This window comes from Dendropsophus ebraccatus, chromosome 14, assembly GCF_027789765.1.
Source record: "Dendropsophus ebraccatus isolate aDenEbr1 chromosome 14, aDenEbr1.pat, whole genome shotgun sequence".
NCBI classification, from domain to species: Eukaryota; Metazoa; Chordata; class Amphibia; order Anura; family Hylidae; genus Dendropsophus; species Dendropsophus ebraccatus.
Window position 1 is genome coordinate 68648217 of NC_091467.1, and position 11176 is coordinate 68659392.

The window sequence follows — 11176 nt, forward strand, 5'->3', positions numbered from 1 at the left end:
TTCACTCTATGTAAAAAACATGGCCGTATTTCATAAAAACCATAAGGCCGTAATTGCATAAACAACGGTTGTTAATTGTGAAATAACGGCCGTTTTTTAAAAATACGGCCGTGTTTTTTTACGTAGTGTGAACCCAGCCTAGACATTCTGAAGAACCTGACAAAACTGCAATTTTTTTTTTAATATCTTGGCTCATTTTTATTAAAATTTTTCCCCATGGCTATAAGCAAAAAGTTTGAAAGCCTATGACAGGTCTTCTAAAATGACATCACACTGTAAACTCCTGACTGACTTGACTTTCAATTTAAAAAATTAAAAAAAACCTGATTGATCGATCTTCAAAAATTTGCTGGAAAATTCACTTATGTCAGGTACAAAATAGAATCTGAAACAATGTGCTAAAATTTTATATTTTTAGGATGGAATTTATGGAATTTTTTAATGTCTTGGCCTGTCGTTAAAATAATTTCCCCACAGTATTAGGCTAGTTTAACACTGGAAAAAATAGATGCAAAAACTGATGCAATTGTGTGCCATCCATTTTGATCCGTTTTTCCATAGACTTCCATTATTTAAAAAAAAACAAAAAAAAACGGACCTGTTTTTTTTTTAACGTGCACAAAAAATAGCATTGACTATGTTTTTCTGTCCATTAAAAGTAACAAATAAAAAACGGATACATTGAACGGATAGGAAAACGCAGTGTGAACCCAGCTTTAAGCAAAAAGTCAAGTAGGTCTTATGGTCTCCAATGACATCACACTGTAAACTTTCAATTTAACAAATTATAAAACAAGCAAACAAAACTGAATGATCGATCTACAAAAATCTTCTGGAAAATCTGCTCATCTCATGTACAAAATAGAATGTGAAACAGTGCGCTAAAATTATATATTGTTGGGATGGAATCTGTGCAGGGGAGAAATAGAAGTTTTACTGACCCAAGTGTATAGAAACTTATGGTGTCACCCTGTAAATAGAGGGCCAAGGTGGGAATATTCCTTTAAATCCAATTAATAATAGAATTATTATAGAGAGAATTCTGTGGAGATGTGCAGAGTAAACACCATCTGGGGAATATTGTCCTAAGAGATTGAAATAATCCGATAATATCCAATAAAGTTTGTGCTGTAAGTTTTACGATCCTGGAGAACTTTATTCTTTGCCAAGTCCCAAACAAGAACAGATGAAGTCCCCCCCCCTCCGGCTGTAGTCTGGTATTATATATATGGCAGCATCACCCGGAGATGGGTATGTGCAGCTGAGATTAAGGCAAATACTTAATTCCAGTCATCTCCACCATGAAGTCAGTCACCATTCTCCTCCTGGTGGTTTTTGCCAGCTTCTTCGGTAAGTGTCTACATTATTGTTGAGAGCCCCTTCAACTACTTTGCCAATGACGTGGCCTTCTTAGGCTCTAGGATAACCCAGCTATATGTCCATGTATCTGTATCTATAGGCAAATTTTGCTTTCTTATTAGTAGTAATCCCTTTACTTCCCCAGACCACCAGACTCAAACATTAACATCTTCACTACCCTAGACATCCATAGAGGCCAACAATAACATCTTCACTGCCCTAGACCCTCATAGAGGCCAACATTAATGTCTTCACTGCCCTAGACCCCCATAGAGGCCAGCATTAACATCTTCACTTCCCTAGACCACCATAGACTCAAACATTAACATCTCCACTGCTCTTAGACCACCATACAGGCTGACATTAACATCTCCTAGACCATCATAGATGCCAACATTAACATCTTCACTGCCCTAGACCACCATAAAGGCCAACATTAAAGTCTTCGCTGCCCTAGACTACCATAGAGGCCAACATTAACATCTCCACTGCCCTAGACCACTATAGTGGCCGCCATTTCCATCTCCACTGCCCCAGACCACCATAGAGGCCAGCATTAACATCTCGACTGCCCCAGACCACCATAGAGGCCAACATTAACTTCTTCACTGCCCTAGAACACCTTAGAGGCCAACATTACCATCTTCACTGCCTTGGGCCACCATACTTACTGACATTACCGCTCACTCAGTTTCCATTGGCTCTAGATCCAGTTATATGTTCCTTGCTGCTATATAGCTAGATATCTAGGTGTATTTGCCATTGTGGAACTATAAGAAAGTTTACTGACTACTTCAGGGAATAATCCATGTAACTTTCCAAAAGAGATATGTGACTTTATGATTCAGTGTCAGTATTATACATATGATATCATGGCCCCAATGACATTATATTTACTATTTTACAGTTGCTGCTCAGGAGAAGTCCAATGAAGAGTCTGTAAGTTTAAGGCTGTGATATATATCCATACTGTACATAGGGGTGGTGAGATCTGCCTTAACATTGTGGAAAGCACTGGAAGCAAAGCAGAATTTATACAATAACTATACAGCTAAAGAGGGTGCAGTGGTAGCATTTACCTGGAGATTGAGTCCACTCCGCCATATAAGAATAGCCAGCATTAGAAGTGCCACAAAGTAGATGAGGGAATATGTTATGGACTTTGACTTAAAGGGAACCTGTCATCACTTTCATGCTGTCTGAACCAGGAATCATTAAAATGATCCCCGGCAGCTTCTCCCAATAGCAGCCTTGATTGATGGATAGCTTTATGTTTGCATGTTAGAAGATTCCTATAAATCATGGCCAGATGGGTGGGGAGACCCTGCCAGCGACAGTCCCAATGACTTGTGGTTCGGGCAGCATGAAAGTGATGACAGGTCCATGGTTAGAAAAACTTACAGGTTGTGTGCAGTATTAAAGTTCAGTCCGATTTACTTCAAGAAAGCTAAGCTACAATATTGGAGCTAACCCATAGAGAGGTATGGTGGTCTTTCCATGTGAAACACAGCCTAGATCCCAATGCAACTACCAGGATCAAAGGGTACATTGATCATAAGAGTTTAACCTCTTAGATCCCCCATCAATGGTAACCCCAGCACCTAAGTGGATCCCTCTGTTACCCCAAAGATGCCCTTATGGATCCTACTGTAGGGTTCAGCTGAGTTATCTTTGCAGTATGACCTTATGGATTGGTTGGTAGGCAATAGTGCTTTTGTTTTCAGTCAAGTTTTTACAATGCAAGTTTTGACAAATTTTTTACAATCCTTTACAACTCAATGCTTTTTTTTTTTTATTAGGAAATGTTTTTTTGTAACCAAAAGTTCTAGAGGTTATATTGTTTTGTGTATTTTGTGTATCACATGTATTTACATATTTATATCCATAGGCTGAAACCGTTCCAGACCAATCCAAAGAGGAAACCAGTCCTGACCAAACCAAAAAGGAAACCGGCCTTGACCAATCTAATAGTGAAACCAGTACTGACCAATCTAATGATGAAACCAGTACTGAACAATCTAATGATGAAACCAGTACTGAACAATCTAATGATGAAACCAGTACTGAACAATCTAAAGATGAATCCAATCCTGACCAATCTAAAGATGAAACCAACCCTGACCAATCTAAAGATGAATCCAATCCTGACCAATCTAAAGATGAAACCAATCCTGACCAATCTAAAGATGAATCCAATCCTGACCAATCTAAAGATGAATCCAATCCTGACCAATCTAAAGATGAAACCAAGCCTGACCAATCTAAAGATGAAACCAACCCTGACCAATCTAAAGATGAATCCAATCCCGACCAATCTAAAGATGAAACCATTCCCGACCAATCTAAAGATGAATCCAATCCTGACCAATCTAAAGATGAATCCAATCCTGACCAATCTAAAGATGAAACCAATCCTGACCAATCTAAAGATGTAACCAACCCTGACCAATCTAAAGATGAATCCAATCCTGACCAATCTAAAGATGAAACCATTCCCGACCAATCTAAAGATGAATCCAATCCTGACCAATCTAAAGATGAATCCAATCCTGACCAATCTAAAGATGAATCCAATCCTGACCAATCTAAAGATGAAACCATTCCCGACCAATCTAAAGATGAAACCAGTACTGACCAATCTAAAGATGAATCCAGTCTTGACCAATCTAATGAAGAATCCAGTCTTGACCAATCTAAAGATGAATCCAGTCTTGACCAATCTAAAGATGAATCCAGTCTTGACCAATCTAAAGATGAAACCAGTCCTGACCAATCTAAAGATGAAACCAGTCCTGAGCAATCTAAAGATGAAACCAGTCCTGAGCAATCTAAAGATGAATCCAATCCTGACCAATCTAAAGATGAAACCAGCCCTGTCCAATCTAATGATGAAACCAGTCCTGACCAATCTAAAGATGAAACCAACCCTGACCAATCTAAAGATGAATCCAATCCCGACCAATCTAAAGATGAAACCAGTCCTGAGCAATCTAAAGATGAAACCAGTCCTGAGCAATCTAAAGATGAAACCAGCCCTGTCCAATCTAATGATGAAACCAGTTCTAAACAACCTAAAGAGGAAGCCAGTCCTGAGCAATCTAAAGATGAAACGAGCCCTGACCAATCTAAAAATGAAGAACTTTCTTCTCCTGAAGATGCTCCACATGTAACGGTAGGGAATGATGCTTTGGGATACAAACTATGGTAGACTTCTTGGGATTGTGTTGTGCACATTACATTGCATTTCATGGTATTGTGGTGTAAGCACAGGTTATACAAGATAATAACATCCACTCTGTTACATCTATTGTATTTTTTATTGCAATATTGAATGTCGTCAAGTTTCCCCACAATAGAATTGGGACGTTTTGGTTATTTACATTTACATTATTTACATTTTATTGGAAAATGTTCTTTGTAACCAAAAGTTTTAGAAGTGCTGATGTTGGTATTCAATATCTTCTTTACATATTCACAGAGTGGAGAAGCCCCTGCACCTTCCAATAAGAAAGATGTTGAACCTGTTAAAGCTGTTTCGGTAAGTATTTGGAGAAAGTAGACGTGATTTTGTAAACCTTTGCAATATTTGGGGTTGTACTGTTTGTGCACCCAGATAATGGTATGGGGATGATCCAGCTTCACTTTATGCTGCATATTATTGAGTTAGTGCAGTGATCCAATGGGATCCCTGCCTGTTAGTTGGGTGTTGCACAAGTGATGCCTTACCGTTTGAGTAATTTAAGATTTTTTTTGATTGTTTATATATTGAAACTGTGCTCTTACCAAGTTTGGTGAGTTTAAAGAGAGAGTGGTGCAAATTCTTGGAAAAGGAAAGGACCTTGCTCTGTGCCCTGCTTAGCAGTAGGGGAGTAGAGCCTCCTTGCATAGTTAGGCCTAAAACCGTTGATTTACTTTATGCTGAATAGCTTCTCCCGTTATATTGTGGTCATTTATCCTTGTCCAATCCTGGGGCGAAAGGGAAGAAAAGCAGGAAGTGGAGTATAAGTGTCTGTAGGGAGAATATGTATCTGTACCCAATAGCTTCCTCTTAGGACCTTCCAAGGCTTCAAGTCAGGTCTAGGAACCAAGTAGCTGCCTAAGCTACAATTTCTTCTGAGTACTTGTACCTTGCAGCGGACATTGCAACTGAGTAATGATTTATTAGCGAATCTATTGGCAGCCAACCAGTTGCATTGTAGCCTCTCAACAAACAGAGAAACTTGGGACTGGTGCTACAGAGCGGGCTGGAGTAACGAGTGATAATTCCAGAAACACAGTGTTTTACCTGGGGTAATTAAACAGGATGTGCCTGTGCAAATCAGCGTCATCGTCACTGCTTGTGCAGCCCCCTTGTCACTGGGCCAGCCCCCCAGAGAGGCTGTACAGCAATGTTTCTAGAGGAGAAGGGATGGGGGAAGGGAAGCTAGTGTGGGGCGGATGAGGGGCAGGTGAAAAGTCTAAGGTCATATACAGGATAGAATTTTAAAATTGGTAATTTTATGGGAAAATATTCTTTGTAATCAAAAGTTACATTAGTGATGATGATAGTAACTAATATCTTGTTTCTGTAAGTATAGGCTGATACCATTTCTAAGCCATCTACAAATCTTGGTGGCAAAGGTAAAGGGAGCCATCCAAATAGAGGCCCTTTCAAGCTCTTTCCCTGGCTTAAGATCGTTTGATCTCCCTCTCTATGCAGGTAAAATCTAAATTTATGTGATAAATTATGACATGATAATTAGAAAGTAAAGTGTCCAATATTAATGGGGTTGTCTGGGCAAAAGCAAAATTTATTCCTGGGCTTGAAGTTGTATAAAAAATAAACACACTATACTCACCTCCTCTGGTCCCCGGCAGCTCTACTAATCTCAGCTTCTTCCCTACAGGACCTGCCCCCTCTGCCAATCATTGTCTGAGGAGAGATACCTCCGTGGTCACAGATTGGTTGAGTGGGCGAGTCTTGTGGGGACTGGACAGCACACAACCAGGAAGTTCAGACCTATGGAGAATTAGGAGCACAGGTCCTGCAGTTGTGGGAAAAAAGGAGGAGGTGAGTATAGGATGAATATTATTTTCATATAAATTCTAGCCCAGGAGCAGACTCTGCTTTTGAATGGAGAACCCCTTTAAAGGAGAAGTCAGGTGATTTCTAAAAGCCGGCAGCGTACTTGGGGAAGGGGGAAAATTGATTACAAGTAGGAACTTACCTCTCCCCGTGAGCGTGGTGAGCGGCTGGAAGTAATTTTCCCCCAAGTTGTGATGACGACACAACTCGGGAGGAAATGCCTGTTCCGGCTGATGGACTCAATCAGTGACTGAAGCGGCGTCCCACCCTAGTCACTGACTGACTAAGCAACCAGTCTATCAGCCGGGTCGGGACATGGATACCCTGGATATTATAGATGGAAAAGCCGCATAAACAATCAGATAATAATTAGAGGTGAACACAATTACAATAAGTTAGGCCGAATCCAAATCTGTTGGTAGTTCTGCTTTAATGGTGCTTCGTCGGAATGGCTCAGTATGACAGTCTTAGATCTCCTGGGACTTGGGCAATCGGAGCACTGTGAAGGCATTACTAGCTTGGCCAGACTAAAGGCCCTATTACACGAGACAATTATCGTCCATCTTCGGCCGATATTGGCCTCTACGGCTGATAATCGTCTTGTGTAATAGAAGGCAACGATCAGTCGACATGATGTCTTTCAAGTGACCATGATAGCAGAGATCTGCTGCCATCGCTCCGTGGAATAGGAGGAGCGGCAGCAGACTGTGGCTATCTGCTATGGGCTGCCCGGACAATGGAGTAATCATCCCCTGTAGTCACCCGCAAACTAGGGCTGTCAACACTCGTTGGCTCCTCTCCATCACCCCGTGTAATAGGGGCGTAAACTAATTGTTAGCTGATCTGTTAGATTCACAATTGGTGGAAGCTACTGTAGATGTATTCACCTCTGTTCCCAGGTCATTATTATTATAGTCATTGATCCAAATTTGTTGACTACCCTTGTACTCCACAACAAAGCATATTATTGGCCTCTAATAAAGGGATTGTAGAGAATTAGAAGAACGTTTCAGTTTCCTTCCACAAATATTACCTCACCACTTCCATGGGGTCTGCATCTTGTGCCTCCTATTTTCTTGTGATGTCATGTTATGTACATCTCCCATTACTATCCCCATGATTTGTATACTATATATGAATTCAGGGCCGGCTCCAGCTTATTGTGGCCCTCGGGCGACAGAGCCTCGGCGGGCCCCTTTAAAGAGCAAATCATGGAGAGACAGGTGAGGAAAGATTTGCAGCAAAAGAAACATACGGCTGCTGCATATCTTTCTCCTCCTGTATCTCCTGATCTCTCCTGTATGCAGCTCCTGCTGTGTGTGTGTGTGTATATATATATATATATATATATATATATATATATATATATATATATATACATGCGCACACACACAGAGCAGGAGCTGTATACAGGAGAACTAGCAGCACCAGCATGATATATATATATAAACATGGTGAGACCCCTAGTTCTCCTATATACAGGTCCTGCAGTGATATACAGTGTGTGTGTGTATATATATACACACACTGAACATCACTGCAGGACCTGTATATAGGAGAACTAGATGTCTCACCATGTTCATATGATAGAGACAGAGAGACAGAGAGAGATAGTAGATAGATAGATAGGAGATAGATAGATAGATAGATAGATAGATAGATAGATAGAAGATCAATAGATAATAGATAGATAGATAGGAGATAGATAGATAGATAGATAGATAGATAGATAGATAGATAGCTGATAGATAGCTAGCTAGATAGATAGATAGATAGGAGATAGATAATAGATAGATAGATAGATAGATAGATAGATAGATAGATAGATAGATAGGAGATAGAGAGATAGATAGATAGGAGATAGAGAGATAGATAGATAGCTGATAGATAGGAGAAAGATAGATACAGATATCTAGTTGTTTTGTGTATAGAGGTCCTGCTGTAACATATATATATATCCTGCTGTAATAGATATATATATATATATTACAGCAGGACCTCTATACACAAAACAACTAGAAACCAGCACATACAGTTAGTTTGCAGAGCCTACCGTGCTGCCCTCTATCAGGTCAGGTGTCCGATCACATGACCCGTGACATCATCAAAGGTCCTTTACACTCAAAGGTCCTTTCCTACTCGGCTGTAGGGAAGATTTGTGAAGGAAGACAGGTGCCCGGGGACCCCAGTATGTATCGGCGTGGCCCCTAACTGTCACATGCGGCCTCTAGGGGCCCAGTCCTCTCTGTTACTACACTTTTTTTTCTTTTTTACTAACAAAAAAATGTAGTAACAAACGGGAGTGGGCCCCTAGAGGAGCTGTGGGCCCCGGCATTTGCCCTAGTTAGCCGGGTGCTGACGCCGGCCCTGTATGAATTACTTGAAGAATTGAGCATACGTTTGGATATTCCAAGTGAAAATACTTATTCTCTATCCAAAACATAAGGTGTAAGTGTTGGCTCAGAGGTGTCCAACCAATGGAACCCCTCGCAATCTGTAAAATAGGTAGCCCTACTGCCATAGGAATAGATACTTTTAAGGTTATGGCTACATTGAGTTCTTTTATCTCCAGAGGAATACATTAAAGGGGACATGGCACCACAGCTATCTGACAGTACAAGCTGTTTTGGGGTTGGGGGGGGGGGGAATTGTGGATACACAGTCGCTTTAAAGGTGTTATTCAGCACTAAAAAAAACATGGTTGCTTTCTTCCAGAGACAGCACCACTTTTGCCTCCAGTACAGGTTTTTGCATTCAGTTCCATTAAAGTGAATGGAGCTTACTTACCAACCACACCTGACCTGAAGACAAGAGTGTTGCTGTCTCTGGTAGAAAGTGGCCATGTTTTGTAGCACTGGATAACTCCTTTAATGGAACTGAGCTACCATAGCATACCCTAACTGAGAGAGGTGCTGTTTCTGGAATAAGGCAGACATGTTTTTGTAAGTTTGGATAACTCCTTTAAGCTGTAGTAAGTAATCTTGTGGACTGCGGCGGTCACTTTTCTAATTCTAATTAATAGCTACATAAAAATTTCAGCGTAGCCCTGGGGTAATAATCAGGACTTAAAATCATCCCAAAAATAAATTCTTAAAAGCTTACCCACAACGTGGCTACACCCATAAACCACACCCCGAACATGACCACACCCATAAACCACACCCCGAACATGACCACACCCATAAACCACACCCACATAGGGACCACACCCCTAAACCAAACCCATAAGGTGACCACCCCCAAAATTATTTCCATAGAAAATAAATGAGACCCTTCTGACCTTTTTTTTTTGTCTTCCAGGCCACACAATGGCTTCCTGACCAGGACAGGCCGAGTCCTCAGGATGGATTTCCCCCCTGATGATTTGTTTCCTCTTCTCTCCTGACCCATCATATTCGCTCTCCATGATTTCCCTTCCCTCCATGTCTCACAACCAATAAAGTAGAAGAGATCAGCACATTGTGTTCTGTGGTCACTCTGATAGAAGGTCTTACATGAGTGTCTATGGTTATCGTGTACCCATCATCTAAAAAACTGTGAGACAGAAAAGGCAGGGACAGTTCTCTTTCAGAAACAGTGCCATCTCTCTAAAGGTCTGTGGTGACCCAAGAGTTCTAGATGTTAGTTGCAAGCGCTATGTGTTGCGGTATCGCTGCAGCACTTGCCACTGGGTTTGGAGTGATATATGCCCCCAACAGGATAACACTTTTATTTAAAGGGAAACTATCAGCAGGTAAGACGTATCCAACCTGCTGATATGTCCCTATTGCACAGGAGACGCCGAGGAGGAAGGTATGTATCTTACCTTCCTCCTCATCGCCGTTCCGGTGCAGTTAGTAGCTTGCTCCACGGTCCACAGCGCCGAGGATGAAGGTAAGAGACATACCTTCCTCCTCGGCGTCTCCTGTACAATTCAGGGCTAGATTCGTCTAACCTGCTGATAGTTTCCCTTAAAGGTTTACTTAAAGAGGCAGTACAGAGAAAACACTGTTTCCTTGTACACAAGGAAATAATTTGGTAGCTTGAATAGTTGGCTTGTCAGGATCCCTATGAAACACAATAATCACTGAGCTCAGGGAGATCAGTGGAAAAAAAAACTCCAAAAGAAGTACTTCGTTGATACAATTCCCCCTATAAATTAAAATATGCAAAAAATGGGTCCATGGAGCCTCAGTTGCAAGTCTCAAAAAATAGGCCAGATATCTCTCCAGGGGAGGAGAGCCTATTGCCAAGGAGCGCCTCCCAGTGGGGAGATCACCAAACCACCCTGATACGTAGCCCCTTAAATCCCACTCGGTTGCGAGTATTGGGACACAAATAGGGAAATACCAGGGTGGCCCCTTTTGCTCAGTTGCGAGTATTGCAACATGACAAGGGTTTACCAAAGCCAGGTATCCATCCACAGACAGCTGTTTTAGGATATTGCCCCTCATCAGTGTGGCACAGGATTCTGGCTAACAGGGACAATGAACAGTAAACCAACAAAACACAACAGCCACTGAGCTCAGGGAACTCAAGAGTCTCCATTGGTACATTGCCCCCTATGAATTTAAATATGCAAAAAAAGGGGTCAGCCTCAGTTGCGAGTCTCAAAACACAGGAATAGCCAGATATCCCTCCAGAGAAGGAAGCCTGTTGCCAATGGTGCTTCCCAGGGGTGCCCCTACTTTTCATTGCCCCCATTAGCCCGTTAGTCAGCCGCACTCGCCAAATTGCTAGTTCGCACCTGCGCCACAGATCTTTTGGGTGTGC

At 41.6% G+C, this 11176-nt stretch overlaps 1 protein-coding gene across 1 annotated transcript; it reads left to right on the forward strand.

Moving 5' to 3' along the window:
- Positions 1-1240: 1240 nt before the first annotated feature.
- LOC138772921 (dentin sialophosphoprotein-like) lies at positions 1241-9881 on the forward strand. The gene is made up of 6 exons (XM_069953707.1): positions 1241-1350; positions 2267-2298; positions 3248-4531; positions 4838-4897; positions 5937-6058; positions 9725-9881. The coding sequence occupies exons 1-5, from the start codon at positions 1302-1304 to the stop codon at positions 6039-6041; spliced, it is 1530 nt and encodes a 509-aa protein (XP_069809808.1). The 5' UTR covers positions 1241-1301; the 3' UTR covers positions 6042-6058; positions 9725-9881.
- Positions 9882-11176: the final 1295 nt, after the last annotated feature.

Bases quoted from the DNA above. Each gene is read 5' to 3' on its own strand.
- LOC138772921 (XM_069953707.1), top strand. From the start codon at position 1,302: ATGAAGTCAGTCACCATTCTCCTCCTGGTGGTTTTTGCCAGCTTCTTC. The intron at 2,299-3,247 runs GTAAGTTTAAGG...TTATATCCATAG, and splicing joins AGAAGTCCAATGAAGAGTCT to GCTGAAACCGTTCCAGACCA. The intron at 4,898-5,936 runs GTAAGTATTTGG...CTGTAAGTATAG, and splicing joins AACCTGTTAAAGCTGTTTCG to GCTGATACCATTTCTAAGCC.